The sequence below is a fragment of the Prunus persica genome, chromosome G7 (genome assembly GCF_000346465.2).
Source record: "Prunus persica cultivar Lovell chromosome G7, Prunus_persica_NCBIv2, whole genome shotgun sequence".
In the NCBI taxonomy this organism is placed as follows: Eukaryota; Viridiplantae; Streptophyta; class Magnoliopsida; order Rosales; family Rosaceae; genus Prunus; species Prunus persica.
The window spans coordinates 16,588,152-16,611,306 of record NC_034015.1 but is presented as its reverse complement, the minus strand read 5'-3'; the positions used below and the strand labels follow the sequence as shown (position 1 = coordinate 16,611,306).

Below are 23,155 nucleotides of genomic sequence, written 5' to 3'. Positions count from 1 at the left end.
TTTCCCGGCGACTTGTTGATTTGGTCACCTTTTGATGAGTTTTTTAATTTTTTGCTGGATGGTAAAAAGATAGGTGCTACTTATACATTCAAAATAATACAAGATTTGTTTATTGAAGACGTAACGTATGGTATAATTTGTGGAGGAATGCTTACATCAAGATTTCCGATTGTATGACGTATATGCATCAATAATTTGAAATTTTTCATGTTCTCACATATGATTGACTATAGAAACATTCTAACTTGTGTTTTAAAATCCGAAAAATTATTGTATATAACTAAAATATTATCAAATGGTATAATCAGTCGTGTTATAATATCAATCAACATCCATGATCATATTATAACACGTAAACTAATTATATTCCAGTATTACATAATAATTACAAAGCCAAATATACATTAACCAGATCGGACGACCACCATCATACAAAAATCATTGACCTAAACAGAATAATGATGGATTGACTATTTGACTTTATCACATGATAGAGCAAGAGGGGTTGGGCTCATCACATGCCCTTACAATAGCATAGTCACAGGGCATGCAAATATGTTGGGGCCTCGGGTCTGGTTTCTCCTTCTTCGGTTCAGGCTTTTTCTCTGGAGGTTTGGGTGGAGCAGGAGGAGGCCCAATACTCACTACTTCAACAAATTTGCCAACTTTTCTAGTGCGAACTATTATTTCATATGGATCACATTCGCCTGTTACAGTCAAAGTTCCCTTGGCTGCATCAGCTTCAACTTTATCCACACCTGCAATTCATTGACAAGAAATAACTTAGAAATAACAACAATAAAACCACTTATAAACAACAACTACAAGACCAAATTAGCTAGATATATGATCCTAATTAATAGCTCACACGAGGTTTAATCTTCACTCGAGTTTTCCTGCTGTAAATAGTTCACACGTGCGCCGGCGTGGGAGGTTTTCGAGCATTAATTTATATATAGTTCATGAGGTCTATATCAATCAACAATTAATATTCATCTATGCAGACGTAAACAACTGACGCTATCATTTATCGTATACATAAACGACTAACGTATAACACATATCATATATTCCCTACATCATGGCTATGGATTCTTGTTCCATATAGGTAGAGAAAGTGATGGTAAAAGAAATCTATATACCTATGGGAAAACAAGATTCAAAAGGGACATGATCATGTTACCTTCCAGGCCACTCACTGCCTTGATCAGCTTCTTCTTGCATTTTAGGCATGATATGTCAACCTTCAGGACAGTCCTTTGTACCATTGAAGAGCTACAAATATGTACTCTCTCTGTTTTTCAATATCTTCTAAACTAGCTAGATGGGTGGATTCTTGGCATATATAGTGTTATTTAAAGAAGATCATCTCAGCTAGGAAGAGAACTAAATGTGTAATATGGAGCTTTGGGTTGCTCACCTTTCCTAGCTAGGCTCATCTCTTAAGCTGTCCCTTGTCCAACATGTCCCTTATATATATATATAAATCCTAACCTAACATATATTATATCAACTTGACGAAAATGAAGACTAACAAAATGTAGGAGATGAAATCTATATGTTTCATTGACTTGTTTTTATTTGACAACAATTTGATTCCCCATGCCAGCAACCACCGTCCACCATATGGCACTCTTATTAAATAACCCAATAACCTAACCTAAAAGGAGTAGAAGTTACACCAATATGAGGAAATTCAAGACACAAGCTAACTAGAAAACTATTATCTATATATATATATATAAAAGACTAGAGGACAGGAGTTATATGTTGACAAATATGTGATCCAATCAATCAAAGGATAGGGACTAATTTGACTATTATAAGTCTATAATCATTTTTTTAAGTACAAGCGATAATCTAAACTACATAGAGTGGAATTTCTCTTACACACAATTATAATACCGTACGTGAAGATTCGAACTTAAGACATCTAATCTGCAATCATGAAGAAGCATGGCAGGTTTTTTTAATTAACAAAGTGGAGAGATCATTAAGATGCATGCATGCTATGTCTGCTGTTTGACTTTGTCACAAAACCAAATAAAATTACAAAATATATATTATTTTTGCCATTTTAACCTTTACAATACAATTGATTTTACTTTAATTACTAAAAACAACACATTTTATAACAAAGGAAATCAAGTTTATGTCTCTCTATCGAAGGAAATTTTCTTCCTCTTGTATATAACTGGCTGTATGAAAGCGTTTTGACAAATTTTTTTTTTTTTTCTACTTCATTTTTTTGTCTGCACATAGAGTGATGGATAGAATTTAGGAAAAAAAAGAAGAAAAAAAATGGTCTGAAATGTATCAAGCAAGCAGAAGCATCTACCAACTGATTAAGAAAATCCCTGACAGTGATTCTAGGAGTCGTAGAATAATGTCTTCCATCAACATGTACAATCGGCTAAACACAAACCAACAATAACAAATATAAATAAGCAGGTGGAGATAGCCCACCTAATTGTCGTTGTGAACAAAGAAAGGTGCATGTTTGTCTCTTCAACTGTTTATGTAAATTATTTATGAATTCCCATATAGTTTCTATGTTTTCTTTTTTGTTTCTTTAGGATACAAGATAACTAAGTTGCAATGGCAATACAGTGTGTAGCTTCCTCGTTATAGATCTTTGTCCATTTATCTACTGTCTTATTTGCTCACACATTGTAGGGTTCACCCCTATCTTAAATTAGTTCTTGTAGAACTAAAATTGACATAGACTTTCTGAGTTCTCACATGTTAATAAAGAGATGAACTCATCCCACAACATTGTTTGAGAGACATGTTATAGACGCACGTCTCTATAAATGAGAAGGTGAGAGGGATTCGAAGGTGGATTGAACTAGTGGACTTGAAGTATACGACAATCTCACGCAAAAACTACTCGGGTCTGAAAATCAAAGAGTAGAGTCTACAAACCATGAGGGGTGGATAAAGTTGACTTTGCTGGTACTCCATTGCATTGATTCCTCAAACCAAAAGTGCAAGTTCACAAAAGAGTTCCTCCTCATAAGCAAAGGGGGCCAATCACCAATGGACTATGTGCAGGAGGACAGACACTCTATCCTCTGAAAAGTAAATGAAATAACCTCTATGGCTTTAAAATGATTCCGTGGATTCTCTTTGAAGTTAGGTCACAATGAGCTGAGACCAAGAAGACAAGAAAAGCATTGATTGCCAAACGCATTATGTTGAAGAAGCAAAAGCTAAAAAGCGATACAAAAAGGAGAATTATTGGCCTCATATGTGTGTCTCTGCTTTTTTTCTCCTTCGTCTGCTTTGCTCCTCTTTCAGCGGTCCACCACAACCCCGTCATGCTTGTAGTTCTTGTAAACGGACACAAACTCCACGACAAACGCATCTGTTTTTTTATTTATTTTATAGTGCATGATAAGTGGGAAGAAAACGTGGTTGATTTTAAGAACTTACATGTTATTATGGAGTTCACAGTTGAAACAAAGGTCAAATTTATTTATGAACCTGGAAACTTTCTGGGTGGAGATTATTTTCCATTTGGGTTTGACAGATTTTGAACAAAGCTTTGAGGCCCAAAATGTAATTAGCCCATGCCTAAGAGATGTTTTTCCTTAAAATAGCCACACAAATAATAAAGCAAGAAGAGGGATGTACTCATATTGTACTAGTGACACAAAATTTCTCGATCAAATCATCTTCTTTTTTTTTTAAAGACAATCAAATCATCTTTTCAATGTAATCATTTGCCATTTAATTCAATAGATCAAACTATATATTTAAAAGTTCTAGTTATTCTTTTATTCAAATTATTGAAAAAATAATAAGGTATACTAACTTAACGAGAAATTATTAGATGGTACTAAAACACTACCACATGTTAAAACCTATCACATATATTGTAACGTGTGTTTTGTTGATTAACACTAGACATTAAAGTATGTCCGCCTATATTATAACACCTAAAATGATTATATTACGTGACAGTGTTTCAATATTACTAATCTTTTGAAATTGATCACAATCTTGTTGACGCATGGCTCAATTATGACCAATGTGAATAATTATAGTACTTTTTTTTTTGGATGGAGAATAATTACAGTACACGTGTCTCAATTATGACTTATGGTTATAAAACAGGCTCATGTGGGAACTGTTAGAAGAGTCATTTTGTGAGAAATCTTATTTTCTTTTTGTAATTGGTAACCTCACTAATAAGAAGCATTTTCTGTTTTTTATTAGATAATTATTTGTTTCCATTTGGTGCTCCAAGCACAACAAACCCAACTTCCACTTGTTCCATGCTATTCCAAATAGCAATCATACATGGTGATTCACAATCTGTTTATTGATTCTGTATTTGTAGCAAGGACCAATCCTGGGACTCATCTTTGAAGTTCATGAATGCGTTTGATAACACAGCCTCATGGGCACCAGTTACTGCCCCCTCAGCCGACATGTGTCCACCAGGCGTGCTCTTTGTGACAGGATATAGACAACCAGGTAAAGTATGTCAAAAAATTTCAACCAGGGTAAACAGTGTGTCTCAGTGATTCGCAAAGTACTGCTTCCCCAGACAACTTGGGTAAAAGTTTGGGACCAAAGCCAGCTTATAAGCCTTATCATCATGCACTAAAAGCTTGAACCATCTCCATCAATATGACTTCATTTCAGGCACGAAAGTTGGTCATTGGCCAACAAACAGACTTTTCAAATTGAGGAGCAGATAATGACCAAAGCCACAAGTTTTTGAAAGACAATTCCAAGTCAAAAGTAAGAAATGTCATACTTTCTGCAGTAAAAAATTGCCGTGTTTTATGCTATGTTAAACATTTTTAGTGCTTGTTTACCAAGAGATTAAGCTTAGGCAATGTCCAGTAGGATACGAGATATTCTCTACTGTTTGGATTAAGCAAAGCAATGATGGGCCATTTTGGAGATAGGTTGCCAAGCCACAAACTGTACCCATAATCATGACAGTTGGATTATGAAAAGGCAATATGAATTACCATGATGAAGAATATATATATTTTAAAAAGGATAGGTGCCCCCAAAGGGTAAAGAGATGCATCATTTGAACTTGCCTTTATAATAACAGTAAAGAAAACAAGGCACCACCAAGTTCAAGGCAGCTTCTACAAGCATGGATGTAGAGAAAGTCTTCCACATGAAGGGAGGGGTTGGCCATACTAGCTATGCAAGAAATTCTTCACTTCAGGTCTCTCTCTCTCTCTCTCTCTCTCTCTCACTCTCACTTAGTAATTTGATTTCACAATGTTTATTTCCTTACATGTTCATTTTTTTTGTGTTTTTGATTTTCTGTTGTGACAGAAGGAGGTTTCTGATATGGTGAAGGACATAACATTAGAGGCAATACAAGAACTTTACCTCACCACAACTCCAAAGAGCTTAGGCATAGCTGACTTGGGTTGTTCATCTGGCCCCAACACCCTATCAATTATCAAAGACATCATTGAAGCAGTCCAAAGGACAAGTAGAAAAATCTTTCACCCAACACCAGAGTTCAGAGTGTACCTTAATGATCTTCCATCCAATGACTTCAACTCCATCTTCAAGGCCTTGCCAGACTTCTCTAAAGGCCTCAGCAAAGAAAGAAATGATGGGTCTGCCCCCATTTATATAGGAGGCTATCCAGGCTCATTTTATGGAAGACTTTTTCCCAACAATTCCTTGCACTTTGTCTACTCATCCTGCAGTTTACACTGGCTGTCTAGAGTGCGATATTCAGATTCCTTAATTTCATATTTATTAATTTGCTTTTTTACTGTTTATGTAATGACCAAAATGCCATGCAGGTTCCTCCAGCCATCTATGAGCAGGGGAAGTCAATAAACAAAGGAAGTGTTCACATTTCTGAATCAAGCCCTCCTGGAGTGTCTCAAGCTTACCTGAAGCAATTTCAAGAAGACTTCACTTTGTTCCTTAAGTCAAGGTCTGAGGAGTTGACTGTAGGAGGAAGAATGGTGTTGATCTTGCTGGGAAGGAGAGGCCCTGATCATGTTGACAGAGGCAACTCTTTCTTCTGGGAGCTTCTCTCTCAGTCCGTTGCCATTTTGGTTTCCAAGGTACTAATAATATATGCACACCATCCAGAGATGACTTAAACACTTATGGAGCTTTTAATTTATTTATTTTTTTCTGTTTTGGTTTTTAGGGAGAAGTGGAGGAGGAAAAGCTTGATTCATATGATGTGCATTTCTATGCTCCATCCAGAGATGAAATAGAAGATGAAGTGAGGAAAGAGGGTTCTTTTGAATTGGACAGGTTGGAGGTGCTAGAGCTGGATCAGAGAGGGGACAAGCATAATGAGAGCTATGGAACAAGTTGTGCAAGGACTGTGAGGGCTATTCAAGAATCAATGATTGCCAAGCATTTTGGAGAAAAACTCTTGGACAGTTTGTTTGAGACTTATGGAAGATTGATTGATGAGGAATCTGCCAAAGGAGACATTAACCCCATCAGTTTTGGGATTGTACTTAGAAAATTATGAATGTAAGCCATAGGGATGTTGTTGCAACAACTGCTCTGATCTTATATTTTGTGATTGTGATTTTTAATTCTAAGTCTAGTTTACAAAGAAACTCATGCTGGTCTAGTATTAGATTTAATGAGATCAATGGAAAAAAAATTCCAGGAAAACGTGAGTTACGCCAGTTGGCCAATACAATGAGCCCGCCCTGCACTCAACTTTGAATCCCCCTTTCCGTAGATTAGGTTAATTTTAAGTTATTTTTTTATTTTTTTTAAAAAAAGGGAAAAAAAAATTAAGTGTTAATAGTCAGAAATCACCCCAAAAAAAAAGAGGAAAAAGAAATAATCTGTGAAGTATTATTATCCATCAACTAAGAGGATGAAGGAGAGGAGTGTGCATTAGTGATATAGCTTTTATTTGAAAAAGGTAGTGATATTGCTTTGCATACAATTTATTTTATGTTTGGGTTAAATACTTTTTTGGTAACTGAGTTTTACATGAAAATACAATTTGATTGAGAAAAAAATTTATCCAAATTAGCCACCGTGTTTTTCCAAATTTACATTTTTTTAACGTAATAATGATATTACGCTCCAGCTATTGGCCCAAGAAAAGAAGAAGAAGAAAACAAAGCCTTTTGAGCTCCAGTAGTCATTTTGGGCTCGAATAGTCAAGTGGGTTCTTTTAATTGGGCCTATTAAAGGTTTTTCTCTTTCTTTTTTTCTTCTTCATTTTAGGCTCTGTTTTTTTATTTGGTCAAAATTCACCTAAAAGTTAAAAATGAAATTGACAACCTAGCTTTTTTTTAAATTTACAAGAAATATTTGAAAACGGAGAAATTAAACATGTGTAAATATTCCTAACTACAAATCCAACCTAATTTTTAATTGAGATGAATTGACTAGATTTATATTCACTGCTAATTCTATGTTGGGAAAACTTCAAAATAAAGATTTTTTTTATTATCAGTCGATCGACCTCTCACATATGCGTGTACCTTCACTTTGTAGCCATTTTTTTCATCTCATAAACCCAAAATATTTTTCTTCTGAAAGCTATGAAGGGATCCGATCAAATCAGTAGTGTCAAGACTAGTCGCTACTTCTGAACTGTGATGATATATATATATATATATATATATATAAAACGTACAAAGCAATGTTGATTTATGTACTTTGTTCTCATCGTCTTAAATTTAAAAAGCAAAAGTGTAAGAATTGACAAAAAGGGTTCTTCACAAACAAGAAAATCAGGCTTTGCAAGAGATGATGACATGCAATTATTTTAAAAGAGAAGGCAAAGAGACCGATAGGGTCCCCTGCTAATAGCACGTAGCTAAACCATACATGAGACAAGGTTGTCAATTTCAAAACCCAACCAAGCTAACTTCTCTTTACCAAAAGTTTCCCTATACCACCTACCTATATGTGATATGATATGATTGCCCATCATATTGCATTCCCTCAAATATTCCCAAATCCTAATTTCCTTTTCAAGCAAACGTTTCTTCACAAAAATAATAAAAGACAGTTCGTTCACGTAATGTTACTAATTCGCATGTTAAAATACAAATGAATAATATGATTGATTACTCCAATCAAGAGATGATGATGAATGAACCACCTAACTGAATTTCCACTTCTCATGAGCTATCTTCGAATAATAAAAATGCTCTATTTCAGGTCAGGCTAATTATAATTTTAGTCTGCCCCATGCAATCTAAACTCACTTTATTTTTTCAATCTCTAGTCACCATTTCTTTTCTTGTCTCAGGGGACCCCTCTCTTGGGTTATTTTGAGCTCATAATCTCTGTTAGACACGTATGCATTGGACAAATGACACCAACTCTTTTCTCGTTTTTTTTTTTTTTAAATCTATGTTTTGATTGACATCTTGTCAACTCATCACAGGAGTTGCATTGTGTTTGATGCGGAGACACATCTCCAAGCTTTCCACAGGAAGATGATGATCTGTGATTCTGTGAATCTGTGATGGTTTTTTTCTTTTTTTGGGTCAATAGAAACCTGTGATGGTTTGATGGTTCACATATGGCATAATATATCATGTGTCTAGCTATAGCTTTTCGCATTAATTATTGGTCTGTGAGTAGGAGAGGTTGGGTAAAAACTAGAGAGTAAAAGGGTAAACCAGTTTTGGGGATGATTTAAATTCTGCAGAAAGGCTATCAATCATGTGATGGTATTGTATGGTTCTATGCTGGAATCTGATTCAGTGATAAAGCAGATTATTATTATTAAGCCATGAAGCAGTTTTAATATCCAAACCAGCAAAGGGGAGTGGATTGTATTAGCAGAATTGGAGATAAAATTGTGGCAGAATATTTGGAAATAGGTGCCGTCTGGTGACTTGAAAGGGAATTGATGCCCTTCTTTTATGGTTGGTATATATTGTCATGAACAACTTAGTAAAATCCTTATTCGAAATCCTGACATCCAATGAATATTTGTGTAAATCCCCCTTCTCAATCGTTTGTAACTAAAAAAAATTGCTTATTAGGAACGATATTATGACATCAATTAGATCTTGTCATGCTGGTAGACAAAGTATCTAAAGTTTTGAACATAAATTTGTTCTGATAGACTAATTACATATAATTTAATCCTTCTTTACCTAAATAATAATAATATTTCATGAAACAAGTGGTTTGGAGAATATAGATTTAGATGGGTTTAAATTACTTTTCCAGGTGAGTGGGACTGGGACCTCAAATGCAGGCAATGCATATATCATGTATTAACATAAAAAGAGAGGATAATTAAACCAGTCAAATATTAATTTTGATTGACAAAAGGCTAACCATGATTATATGAAACTTATTGCTTTAGGGAACAAAGGCTAATATACCTTAATAATACTGAGTACTTTGAAAATAGCCTTAATCATGATGAAGTTCTAGAAAAGCACCAAAAATTCATATGAAGTTCCTTCCAGATCGAGGTTGTGGATATGTTCTATCGCCGGTGATAAAGTTCCTTTCACTAGACAATGAATGAATGAAGGTCTTCATCAACTTGTGGGGAATAATTGTGGGGTTCTTAATTTTCTCCTACGAAGCACTTCTTTTGAAAGACTTCTCAACTTTTTTTTACATTCTGATTAATCCCTTAATATATCAAATGTGCATTCGTTGTTGGCACCTGCCACTTACAATTTCCCCCTCTATCTAATCAATTAAACATAAAAATAAACTGGTTGGCAAATCATTTTTATTGTAATAGAAACATAAGTTGTACATTTAAAAAAACACAACCACCACCAAAAAAAAAGGGAAAAGAGGCTCATTTGGGTATGTGGGTTCTATTTTTTATGCATAAAAGAAAGAAAGTAAGGTTGAAATCGAAAATCACTTCACTAAAAAAGAATAAAATCTCTCTCGACAAAAAAAAAAAAAAAAAAAGTAGATGTGACTTTCGGTCTAGAGATCACAGGGGTAGTGAAAGTACACTTTGGTTTGGAAAATTATTGCATTATAACTTTATGATGGTTGGTTGGTGTTGTTTTCATTTTTTGAAGACTTTTTTTATTGAGAGGTGCAATAATATGCTAATGTTATACACACTATACGGATACTAAGACTTGAACCCATAATCTTTTCGGAGAAAACAATTGCTCTAAACTACTATATTTATAGGTCATTTGCGGTTGTTGCTGTTTTATCCACTATATAATTGTGTTACTTAACAGTAAATAAGAATATGATCATTCTAAAAATAATAATAATATGATTTGCTTGGGTGGGTGGGGCAATGCTTAATGGTGCGAGTGATCATTACATTATCAATTATACACCATATTACATACCTACTATTAGAATCAACTATTGAACTTTTTTTCTTTCTGAAAATGAGTGTTTCTTGTCAACAATCAAAGTTGGTTATGTATTAGCTGCGGTTCGAAAAGCCACTTGGTGGTAATGAGGATTATATATACAAATAATAGTGTATACTACTTTAAATTAATATAATTCACGAAAATGAGGATTCGAATTTGAATGCAAAGAGCGGACTCGCTGTCCTAACAAACTAACAAAACCTATTACTACATAATTATAATTTTTGTTGAATCGATGATTTTTAGCCACCTTAATTTTTATGTTCATTAATTAATTAACCACCACAATGTTTTAGAGCTTTGAACAAGTGAGAATTTTCAAATATTATTTATTTTTTTAAAAAAATTTGAATTTCAAACGTAGTGGCTTCTTTACCAGTAAAATACTGAATTTTCTATAATTGCATGTATCAATCAAAGGTAAGAAAAGCATATTTACACGCATACAACTCTTTTTATGGAAGTTGGAATTCAATTCGATTCCTCCTAGGCTCTATTTTCCCACCATTTAATAATACCAGAAAAATACCAAATAATACATATCATATTATCACATTGTATAATATATTGGTTCCTTTCCTCAATTATGTAGTCCACTTGGTGCACCAGCATAATGTTCAGATTTTCAGAATAAATTCCCTAATTAACAAATTCCTTGCATCGTCAGACTTATCTCAATCCAATCAAAAAGAAAGTACATGTAACAAGGATAACAAAACAGTCTCAATCTAACTAAAAAAACATACATGTAATGGAAATAGTATTGTTTTACTATCTTTAATTAATAACACGTGAAAAAATTATCTTACATATCATCGCGTTATTCATTAGGATAGAAAAACGCAAAACAAATTAATTCAGCAAAAAGGATTGTAGTAAGATTATTTGAACCCAATATTTTTACCAGAAATTACTGTACATAACATCAGGTAGCCCAATTTACCCACATTTAAATTCTCTCTCTCTCTCTCTCCTCTTTTTTTTTTTTTTTTTTTTTTTTTCTAATTCAAATTAGCTCTTCTTTGGAAGAACAATGGCCAGAGACTCCTGGTGACGAAACTTCAACTGCTTCTCTATGAAAGCTTCTATGGTGCGCTGAAACTCCTCGTTACTCAGATTGTCCTCCGCCTCCATATTTTCCTGCCGATAATCCTCGCCTGCATTCATGGATTTCCGGCCAATCTCGGTCTCCGATCGCCGTAGCTTCGCCGTTTTCGGCTCTCTCTCGAACTTCTCCGACCTCGTTCTCCGAATAATCTTCGGAAACTCCGATTCCGAGTCCGAGGACGAGTCAGTGTCCGCTTTCTGATTGGCCGAGTTCACCTCGGAAACGATCTGCTTGTCCTGGTACACAACCTCCTCCTCCTCCCTCACGCCCGAAATGACGTCGTCTCCAAACTGAGACTTCGAACTGCTGCCGCTGCCGCCAACTCCACCGCCGTTTTCGATGAGCTCCTCGCAGAGCTTGGCTTCGACGGCGCCGTCGTGGTTATGAGCCGAGGCGACGTGGCGGGACTTGAGGACGAGAGATGCGATGATGACGTGGCAGAGGAAGAAGACGAAGAGGGGGCTCGAAACAACGCCGGAGAGGAGGCGGAAGTAGTCGCGCGAGAGAGTGAGTGCGATGGGGAGACGAGAGAAGGTCCAGGAGACGAAGACAACGCCGGCGCCAAGCTCGGCGAAGCGAAAGAGTTTCGCAACGCTCCGGAGGCGATTGTACCTTCGCATCGCGCTCGCTTTCTCTGCTTTCACGTCGTGGAAATCCCACGCCTCCATATCCGCAGAGAGATAGAGAAACGAAAGCGATCGGCGGATGCTGAAGGTGCAATTAATTAATTATTAACGGTGAGAGAAAATTGAAAATTTGTATTATGGCATTGGGGTTGATTGATTTTCCGGGAAAGTTCAGAGGGAAAGGGAAAAAAAAACTTAGGGAGGAAATTGTTTGCAGAGGAAATGAAATGGAGGAAGAATTGAACGAAGTGAAGCACTTGTCAGTTTGTCACGACCATGCTTTCGCCTTTTATAGACTCTCACTCTCCCAAAAATCCTTTGGCTTTATTTAATGGTTGTTTTTTCCTTTTATATTTTTTCATTACAATAAAAGATTAAATATAGAAAAATATAAATTTAAAAAAATTGTGCTCCAATAATACTTATCTATCTTAGGGCCAATTTGACATTACTGTACTGTGAAAATAATCGATGTCAAATTTACTGTGAGAGAAATTAATTGTGAGATAAAGCAGTTTGGCCTTTAGTAAACTTTTTGTTAAAAATGTTGTTGATACTGATTCCCACATAATCAGAAAATGCGCATATTCAAAACTGATTTCTACATAATCAGAAAATGAAAGCATCTCATTAGTTGCTTTCTCTCATATCAATTTTTAACAATAAGTGATTTTCTCATGGTTTACTAAAAGGGCTAGGCTTCCCAAAATTTTTAAAAAATCATTTATCACCCCAAATAAGCAATGCCAAACCTAAATTTCTTTTATAAATCGATACGTAACTGTATATAAATCGCGATAACATAAACCCAAACCTAAAACCGACAGTTTAACTCAAACACAAACCTAAGTTTCTTTTGTAACTCGACGTTTCATTCTATTTTTTCCACCTCCATGCATAAACACTGGCCTAAGTTTATTAAGCATCATATTGCGGTTCGGGGGGTAATGAGTAAAAAATGTGTCCGAATTTTTTCTGAAACGATGACAAGATGTGGTCTTTATGTCACGTGAGGTGGTCTGTTTCAATGGAGGATTCAGTCCCTGCGCGCCTCGTGTGCTCTGGCTGTTGGTTCGACCCAACATATTTCTCGTGTGCTGTGGTGTGTACCAATTCAAATTCAACAGTATATAGCCCTTCTATACTTTCATTTGCTTGGTCTAAATCATCGTTTACCTTTCTTTTCTTTTACTTCCCCCAAGACTTGGTCCAAACCTTCTCAGCAATTCTTCCTTCCATTTTTTGCTAATTTAAAACACACATGGTAATTAATCAAATAGAAGAATAGCGTCATCAGTAGGAGAAATTCTTTGGTCCGACAAATAGATTATCGCATCCATCCATTGAAACATTTATACAATATAACTCCTCAATTTTAAAGAGCCAAATATTTTCTGTCCGAAAAAAATATATATCCTACTATGTAGGGTTAGGGATAGGGGACAAAACTACTTTATGTGCACAAACTACGGTGCATACTGCCTCAGTGAATCAAGTTCGTGCACAGTGCACGGCAGGGCTATGCGTGCATTAAAATGTTATCACCTGAAACTCATTGTACGTCCATTTAATTAAATTTTAATATATTATTTTTCAGCGTGTAAGTAATAAAGTAATGATCCATCTAGGCCAGAAACAAACAAAAAAATATAAAAAAATATAATTTTACTTTGAATTTTCTTCTCTTTTTCAGGAAAATTTAGTCGGGAAAGGAAACGATCTCTGATGATCAGCTGCTGGTCCTTTCTTGCTGAGATTGCAGAGAGTGCAGAGAGCTAGATAGGGTGCTTTGACAGACACGCGACCTAAATTTATTTCCCGAGACAAATTTAATTCAGAAATAAGCTCGATCAGAGGGTTGGTCATTGGGCAACCTGCTAGTCAAACAATGAATGAATCTACAAATATAAATAAATAATAATACTTGAACAATATTTGAAAAAAATAAATTCAACTCAAATTTGGAAATGAAATATTTCTAATGAGTTTGGTTGACTGGGTTGAGTTTCTTCTTTCTTGCATGGGATCATTTGGAATGGATAGGGGTTCATAGGGACCCAAATGAATTAATGGTGAATTGATCAAATATTATACATAATATAGAAAATTAGCCTGTTTAGGGTTATTTATGAGGATAACATTGTTTTACTATTTTCGACTAATAATACTATGTCACGTTTATGTGAAAGTATTATCCTGCGTGTCATAGCGTTATTGGCCAAAAATAACAAATTAATACTATTCTCGTATCATGAAAATCTTTCTCCTAGGGTTACATATTCAGTCCTCAGTCTTCTCTTTTGTCCTTGAAGCTTTCTTTTCCTTTGTGCAGATTGAAAATAAGCAGCCAGTTTTATTGACAGAGTGATGGACGCCTGCCTCCAGTCCTGTCCAGTCCCGTTCAGGCCCTAGCTTCACCATCTCCTTCTCCACGCCGTTTAACCTGCTTCCTACACGTGGCAATGCCCCACCCAAAACACTCACCAGCCAGTCCACAACATTAAAGCTAGCTTTCAGAGCTAGTCTTCTACCACGCATGTTTCACTTTTTGACTCTTTTAGTTTTCACATGTTATGGGTTGACTGATACTGATGTTATAACACATTTTGGCTCAGTCTTCAGTGAAGAGTTCACTCATGTTACAACACGTATTAAGTTTTTATACTTCACTTCCCATTCAGGTTGTGCAGAAAAAAGAACTCGGGCTTGTTCCTTACGATTTAGAATTCAATGAAAGAACCTGCAAATTATCCATCACCAACAAAAGAAAACAATTTAAATTACATGGGCTCCATTTGTTCCATAAATTCTGCAATTTGGCTTTGTCCTGCTCTACTATTATTATTACTCTTGGATTGATCCTTGAGGCTACCTATCTAATATTATCCATAAAGCATTTGGATGGAGTAAACAAAAGCAGATAAAGGAGCTTTTAGTGGTGGAAAATTTGCCTCTCCGGAATCTGCATGCAGTCAGTGTCAGTGAGAGAGTTCCATTGTTGGCAGAGTTTGCAACATAATTATTTTGAAAGTGATTTTGATATAAAAGCCGAAGCTTTTTGTTGATGATAATGGGACTTTCTTGGCTGTAAAGACTAAGAGAATATATGTAAAGGCTGCTACAGACAGTTCCTTTACCTTTCAGTTTAAGTCTTGTATTCAATTTTAGTTTGGCTTTATTGTGTGTGGATGATGTGGTCTTAGTAAGCTCCACACAAACATCACATATATTTGACCCCCTTTTTCTGTTTTATAAAGAGGAACGACTAATCTTTTGAAAGTGTTGTGTGCTTAATCTTTAAAATCGAGTCGACCGTCACATATCAACTAACTCTTAACAGAGTCGTTTTATAGTGCGGGTGCCATATATAAACTATAAATGTTGACCTTCATATTAACAATAGTTGAATTTCATTCACCTGTTCACGGGCCTCACTGTTCTTCTGGTTTTTGCTTTTGGTCACTTCGCAGCTGTTCTGGTTATGTTGATCGCTCAGCCCACAGAAAAAGAAAAATTCCTACGTGTGTTTCTAAACTTAAAGCCCACAACTCACTCCAGCTCCAGTACCAGCCAAAGTTAAGCCCACTTCATGAAATAAAATTCTGGCTTGGCCTCTGAAAGTGGTAATGTAATTTTTCTATATGACAATTAGGGGTGGGCACTCAAACCGGCGAACCGGAAATTCGAGCCGAACCGCACCGAACCAAACCGAAAAAAAACCGAGTTGACCAAAAAGTCAAAAACCGATCAAAAACCGAACCGGACCGGTTTGAAACGGTTCCGGATCCGGTTCCATGTCTTCAAAAACCGAATCGGGCCGAACCGAACCGGTGAAACTAAAAAAATATATAATTTCAATATATATTTATATTTAATGCTATATTTTTAATTTCACTAAAAAAAAACCTAATATTTATCCAAGTTCAATGTCAAAATATCTCTCTTTTCTCACTTTAATATTTATTTTTTATATGAAATTGAATAATTTGTTAATTTTCAAGTAAAAAAATAATATTTCAGTTGAGAATTGTATTAAAAAATAATTTAAAAAAATAATTTTTATAATCTGGTTCAAAACCGAACCGGAACCGAAACCGGACCGAAATCGGTTCAAACCGAACCGGACAGTTTTTGAAATTTTTTTTATTAAAACCGAACCGAACCAAACCGGATGAATAGTATCGGATCGGTTCTAATTTGAGGCAAAAACCGGTCCAAACCGAACCGTGCCCACCCCTAATGACAATTCGTTGGGTAACTTTTTTGTTTTTGAATTTGAATTTGAATTTTTGTTTTGAACATAGATAAAGATGAAATAGGTGAGAGAAAGGAAGGGATGACTGAAATTAGAGGAAGTGATGAGAGAGAGGTGGAAGAAATGGATATGAAAAGCTACATAATATGAAAACTAAAACTAATTTTAAGTTATCTTAAAACTTTCGATTTAGTAATATGTCTCTTCACAACGTTGAAAGAGGTTCTTATTTTGAAGTCCTCATATTCCACGAATAAAATTAAGAAAAGGAAAGAAAAAAACCAATCTTAAGCTATTTTCATCATTCTTCTTGATGCCTGTGGGCTATTGCCATTGTCATGAATATAGAACGATTGTGGGAAGGGAACTATTGGCATAATGTAAATGAACTGACAAAGATGGACTTACAAGAATATTGCAAAGCCTTAGCAGTCAACTATTCTCTTCCATTTTTCTGTAACTTAATAATAATGGTAGCCAATTCAACAAGAAGAAAGAAGATCCCAAAATTGACTCCAACTCAGGCTGTCAATTGAAACACAAAGACTTGAGAATGGACTACAAAATCTCAAGACTCCAAATTGCTCTTGTCCTACTTTTTCAAGAGTCCAAGTCATTCGCATATATGAGCTTAGTTAAGTTGGTTAGAGCGGAAGTGCTCTTCACTTTGCATCCAAGTTTGAGTCCCCCTTCGATAGTTTAAAATATAATATCGCTTGTATAAAAATAAAGAAAAGAATCCAAGTCTTTTTTTTTTTTTTTTTTTTGTCTCTCACTACAAAATGTAATGCTATATAAACCACATTTATGAATCATATTATAGATAAATAATTTTATTGTTATATTAAAATCACTTTGCAACTGCACCCTCTAACACTCTGAAAAAACTTTGAAAGTGGCTATTCTGAAGGTCAAGTCTCTCTTCTTGCATGAAATTCAAGATTTTAAGCCCAAAATAGAAGGAGGCTTTGCCGGAGTTGGTATCTTTTAGGGCCACTTCCTTGTTTCATTAGTGTAATAGTGTAGATGCTCGAATTTGCTTGTTTGTTTGGAAGTGTGCATATGGCAGCTGCGTCACTGCTGATTTGTCTGGTTATGCGTTTTGTAGTGCCGGTGCGGTCAGTTTTTCTACTCTCTCTCCTCATATGCAGGATGACGAGAAAAAGAGAGATGATATTTTCAAGATTATTTTTATAATTGGTAATTCACCTACGACATAATTACATTATTATAACAAAGTATCGCATTCAACATACATATATATATATACTTCTCATATTAATATGGGTTTTTATTTATTTATTTATATAAATAATATTGAGGAAAGGAGAATCGAACTTAAGATTATATTTCTCATATTAATATGAATTAATTGAGTATGATATTTATTCAAACTAAGTTTTTTAAAAATAAAAAAAAATCAAAGTTTCGCATTCAAAATATATATATCGTTCTCATATTTACGTGAGAGTGGAGCTTGATACCAATTCAAATTAAGTTGAAAGAAGTAACACTCAACCAAAAAAAATACTTGGTTAAAGTCATTTTCTTACCCAATGATCCTTTTTAGTGTGGATAAAAGCTCTTAAAAGAAATAAACGTTTGGTTGAACTTTTTTTTTTGGAATCAAAATCTTGAAATTATTGTTTAATAATAAGCACAGTATTTATCGTAATCAGAAGGCGGTGACACCGCACACAAGAATTTGATACCTTCTTGGAAATTTCCAGAAATTTTGCTAGGGAGAAATATGTAAACCCGGTCCATGTTTGGATTTTTCTGGGCAAAATAACGCAATGGATGCGCCACTCATTTCCTAGTCCAATCCAAAATAGACATAAAACTTTGGAAATGGCTCGCGATGGGTTTCAGTCTTACACTCCATCCCAGTTGAATAAAACATGTCATCAGCAGCAGCAGCCACCAATTTCCACCAGCCGAACCTCGAACTCTTTACCTGCCGATCTTGCACGCTCAAATCTCTGAAACCCATTTCTTCTTTACGATTTCCCACTTCAAAATTTGTTCTCTCTGGCGGGTTATTATTAGTCCCCAAGAAAGGTGTTTCTGGGAGGAGGAGAAGGAGCAGAGCCATGGGCCCCAACTCCATGGTTGAGCTAATAAAGATGCTACCTTTTAGGAACCCTGATGATGATGATGATGATGATGAAGAAGGCGTTGGAGTGCTTCAACGTGATGATTATGTTGATGGGCCTTCAGAATTGAGTCCTTTGATTGTGGATAAAGGGTGGGAATCTACACTCAATCGACTGGTTGGTAATTTCTAATTTGCCACATTCTGCCTGTTTTGTGTTTTATCAACATTCTGATTTTTCTTTTTATTTGTTCTTTTTTTTTAGTATTTGTTCTTATGATATTAGTGGCTGCTTTCTGTTGGATATAGAGCAAGTGGATTATATCTGCCCTTTTTGCTGTTGTGATTCTATGGAGGCATGATGCTGAAGCCATGTGGGCTGCTATGGGGTCTGTTGCAAATACCATTATATCTGTGGCACTCAAAAAGATACTAAACCAGGAGAGACCTGTTCCCTCATTGAGATCTGAGCCTGGAATGCCTTCTTCCCATGCACAATCTATCTTCTACGTTGTTTTGTTCACAATTTGGTCAGGTAATCTCTCTTAATTCCTCTTGAGTTTAAGAGCACTTCTGAAATGAAATTGGTTTGGAGAGATTTAAGGTATGCTTGTAACTTAAAATATGTTGATTGGTGTAAACTACTATAATCAAGTTGATGTAGAGTGTTTGCTTTATGTACATTGTTGGTCCATTCCCTAATATGCAGCAATGTTAATGGGGAGACTACTAAGACTATGAACTTTTAAATTTTCAAATTGTAGTCACAGAAATATTTGAGAGAAAATAGACGCCTTTTGTGGGCATCACATTAGTCTACCATGCTGTATGCAGAACAGTATCATCTTTAGCTCATTTTCTGCTATGACTTTGTATCAGCTTTGATATCGTGAAAGGTTTTGGAAATGAATAAAACTATTCCCATAACCCAACAAGAACAATTGGCATGCAGCTTTCTTGTTGGTTCTAATGAGAATTGGCACGTAGATTTCTTGTTCGTGTTAGTCAAATATCAATTTGCTACCTCTATTTTCTCATCTAATTCTGTTGCCTGTGTGCTATATCGCAGTTGTGGAATGGCTAGGGATAAATGAGATTACCTTGACCATCGGTGCTTTTGCCTTAGCAACTGGGATATATCTTGTAAGTGTTCATATTCAATCTTGCTCTGCTTTCAGTTAAATGATGCTTTGAAGCTTGGCTTACATATTTGAGTGTTCAAACTTCTTTAGTTGATTTGAAGAAAACAGAACTGAAAGGGTATATTGCTTATGCATATCTTTGTGATTTGTCTTTGCAGTCGTGGTTACGAGTCTCGCAAAAACTTCATACACTCGGCCAAGTGGTTGTGGGTGCTACATTTGGAACCATTTTCTCCATTCTGTGGTTGTTGTTATGGAATGCTTTTGTGTATAGAGCATTTATTTCCTCTTTATGGGTTCGAATAGCTATAGCATTGGGGGCTGCTGGGTTTTGCCTAGGATTTGTTGTATACGTAATTCGTCATTGGCTCAGGGATGAACGGTGAACTCTGAAAATTGATAGATAGTAAGATGCACTTCCTTTTCAGTTCTAACCACAAATTGATCGCCTCCAATGCTTCTCAATTTCATTTTTCTGTTAAATGTCATTCAGAGAAGTAGAAATGTATACAAATTCACTATTCGGTACCGAAATCAATGTGCATGGTATTGAGCATGTTCCAACTATACAGTTACAAATGTTATAAATTGCCCAAAATTAAGTAAAAAAATATTTACAGCAAAAGAAGAAAAAGAAAATTGCATTTAGATGAGTAACAGAAGATGCAAAACTCAAGCAAACAGTTATTTCATGAATATAACTTACAAATTAGTCCTCGGGTGGTGTAAAAGTCCAAAACCTTCCACAGAAGCGTGTGCATTTTCTTGGAAGAGACCAGTTCATAAATTTCCATGTCTTCAGTAATGCTTGACCTTTCAATGTGACTCTGGATTCAGATTTGCATGTCTTCTGTAATGCTTATCCTTGAGCCACAGCCATGCCTTAAGAGGATCTCCACATAAGTAGATGCATCTTAAACAAAGCTTCGTTTCACATCCTTGGTTGAGTATAAACTTATGGACGAAAAACTGGTCTTTTTGCATGTAATTTATGTATTGAATTTGAAGCATCTCCTCAGAACTTTTCATATGCAACTCTCAGATTTAGCTTCATCAAATTGGAGAAATAAACTTTTTAACTTCCAAACGACTAAATGCTAACCTTCAACATCAATTAATGAAGACCTCATTTCCTGAATAGTGCCTTCTGTCTTTGAAGCTAGTAATTCCAACACACTGTATATATCATCACCTTGTGGATGAGACCTATCTCCAGCAACAAATGCAGAAATCCGATCCTTGACCTTTATCCATGACCATCCGGGCTCCTTAACTACCCCCTTTGATCTCATCATTTTCCTTACATCTGCTGCTTCCCTCCACTTGCCTTTGGCAGCAAACATATTTGCCAGGGTTATATGAGTCCCTGCACAATTTGGGTCTAATTTAAGAATCTCCTCTGCAGCACGTTTTCCACAGTCAACATCACCATGGAGCCTACATGCTCTAAGCAGAGTAGACCAAACAACATCATCCTGGTGAAAGGGCATACTTTTGATCATATGTTCTGCCTCACTTAACTGTCCAGCTCGACAGAGGAGATCAATCATGCAGCCATAGTGTTCTTTTGAGGGATTGATCCTAAAGTTAGTTCTCATAGAATTGAAGTAGTGGAAACCAAGATCAACCAATCCAGCATGGCAACAAGCAGCAAGAACACCAATGAAGGTGACCGAGTCTGGTTTCAGACCAGCGCTAGGAATCTTCTCGAACAGATCAATGGCTTCTTGGTAGTACCCATGTTCAGCATATCCATTAATCATGGCTGTCCATGAAATAATATCATCATGTTCTGTCACATCAAAGATTTTTGCAGCTTCTTTTATACTTCCACATTTTGAATACATATTGACTAGAGCACTTTGTACCATAGATGTACACTCTAAACCAACAGACAGGACATGAGCATGCAATTGCTTCCCTTGCTCAAGCATTGCCATGCTTCCGCAAACACTCAATACACTAGCAAGAGGAAACTCATTTGGTTTTGGTCCTTCCCTTCTCATCCACGACAAATACTGGAAAGCTTCTTCTCCATAACCTCCTTGAGAATACCCTGCAATTACAGTGCTCCATGAAACAATATCTTTTATGCCCATCTCGTTAAACATGTTAGAAGCTGAATCCAAACGACCACATTTGGAATACATGGTTACAATGGAATTTCCTACTGACAAAGAAGCGATAAGACCCATGTGTAAAGCGCGGGCATGTAATTGTTCACCCCATTCAACTCTAGCAAGATTGGCACATCCAGAGATAACGGCTGCAAAAGTGTATTCATTAGGACTCACGCCGGATTCCTGCATTTTTATAAATGCTTTGATTGCAAGGTCCTCTTGACCTGTCCAAACATATGTTGTAATGATTGATGTCCATGAAACAACATCCTGGGTCCTCATCTTTGCAAACAACTGCAACCCATAGTCTAATTTGCCACATTTATTGTACATGGTAGCAAGAGAGTTGGCTACAAATGAGTTCTCATCAAACCCTTTCTTCATTGTTTGTGTGTGAACCGCTCTACCATAATTCAAAGCACCTAAATCAGCACAGGCCTTCAATGAGATAGCAAACGCATATGCATCATACTGTACTTTTGATCTCCACATTTCAGAAAAATACTCCAAACCCTCCACATTGTAACCGGCACGAACAAGCCCGGTTATAATGGTAGTCCAAGATACCACATTTCTTATCGGCATTTGGTCAAAGACTCTACATCCTTCTTCAATCTTACCAATCTTCATATACATGTCAAGAAGAGCACTGCCCACAAAGACTGAATTCACAAAACCCGATTTTATCGTATACCCATGAACTAGTTCCCCATAAGACAAGTTCAAATTAAGTCCACAAGTCTTGAGTGCAACACTAAGAACAAAGGGGTCCATGCAGAGTCCAGGCTGAACCCACATGTTTGAGAACAAAGCCAACGCTTCGGAGGCATCAGAGGCACCAACATAACCTGAAATCATATTGGTCCAGGAAATCTCATCTCTTTGAGGCATTTTATCGAACATATTCCGAGCCTCTCCCACATTACCAACTTTAACTAGCTGCTTCAGTTGAGCGTTGAGTTCGAGCATATCTACATGACTACCCAAAAGGGTATTCTGCTCTAGCTGGTCTGGTTCTGCCTCGGAAACCAGAAGGTTCCTACATTCTTTGTGAGCAAAGGCCGACGCTGTAAATATTCCTCGAATATGAGGTCGAATTGATAAAATCATGTTCTGTTTTTTTGCTGCACATAAGACATAATGCTCTGTTATCTGAGCGACCATGCGAAACATTTGGCGCCCAAGTTTTAGAAGTGCGAAATATTTTCTTTTTTGCGGTTATTTTGTGTACTGGGTTTGAAGCCCACAAACTGTGGGCTAGCCCAATCTCAGTGCCCACAAATAATTTTTTCTTTTTGCTATAATGGTATGTTACTGATGATGAAACTAACCATGTTGGTCGTTTTGTGGTTTAATTGCCTTAAATGGAAGCCACATCAAGTGAGAAAGAAGAAATGACTCGTTACGAGTAAGGAGGTTAAGTATTTTTAATGAGTATAACCGTTGGTGATGAAAGTCTTGCATTAATGATCTTAGATTTCTCC

At 36.1% G+C, this 23,155-nt stretch overlaps 5 protein-coding genes across 5 annotated transcripts; 2 read left to right on the top strand and 3 right to left on the bottom strand.

The window, feature by feature from the left end:
• LOC109950238 (heavy metal-associated isoprenylated plant protein 43-like) lies at positions 246 to 1,439 on the bottom strand. Its single transcript, XM_020568510.1, has 2 exons — positions 1,184 to 1,439; positions 246 to 758 (listed from the first exon to the last, which is right to left on the bottom strand). The coding sequence occupies exons 1-2, from the start codon at positions 1,266 to 1,268 to the stop codon at positions 484 to 486; spliced, it is 360 nt and encodes a 119-aa protein (XP_020424099.1). The 5' UTR covers positions 1,269 to 1,439; the 3' UTR covers positions 246 to 483.
• On the top strand, positions 4,935 to 6,634 carry LOC18770151 (jasmonate O-methyltransferase). Its single transcript, XM_007202046.2, has 4 exons — positions 4,935 to 5,197; positions 5,311 to 5,715; positions 5,796 to 6,065; positions 6,155 to 6,634. The coding sequence occupies exons 1-4, from the start codon at positions 5,123 to 5,125 to the stop codon at positions 6,488 to 6,490; spliced, it is 1,086 nt and encodes a 361-aa protein (XP_007202108.1). The 5' UTR covers positions 4,935 to 5,122; the 3' UTR covers positions 6,491 to 6,634.
• LOC18771903 lies at positions 11,075 to 12,347 on the bottom strand. The gene has a single exon (XM_007203056.2). It carries the CDS (start codon positions 12,099 to 12,101, stop codon positions 11,337 to 11,339), a length of 765 nt encoding a protein of 254 aa, XP_007203118.1. The 5' UTR covers positions 12,102 to 12,347; the 3' UTR covers positions 11,075 to 11,336.
• Positions 17,991 to 20,085, top strand: LOC18769904 (lipid phosphate phosphatase epsilon 2, chloroplastic). The gene is made up of 4 exons (XM_007204841.2): positions 17,991 to 18,587; positions 18,719 to 18,944; positions 19,479 to 19,552; positions 19,710 to 20,085. The coding sequence occupies exons 1-4, from the start codon at positions 18,216 to 18,218 to the stop codon at positions 19,935 to 19,937; spliced, it is 900 nt and encodes a 299-aa protein (XP_007204903.1). The 5' UTR covers positions 17,991 to 18,215; the 3' UTR covers positions 19,938 to 20,085.
• On the bottom strand, positions 20,022 to 22,896 carry LOC18769162 (putative pentatricopeptide repeat-containing protein At3g47840). The gene has a single exon (XM_007202809.2). The coding sequence runs from the start codon at positions 22,842 to 22,844 to the stop codon at positions 20,649 to 20,651; it is 2,196 nt and encodes a 731-aa protein (XP_007202871.2). The 5' UTR covers positions 22,845 to 22,896; the 3' UTR covers positions 20,022 to 20,648.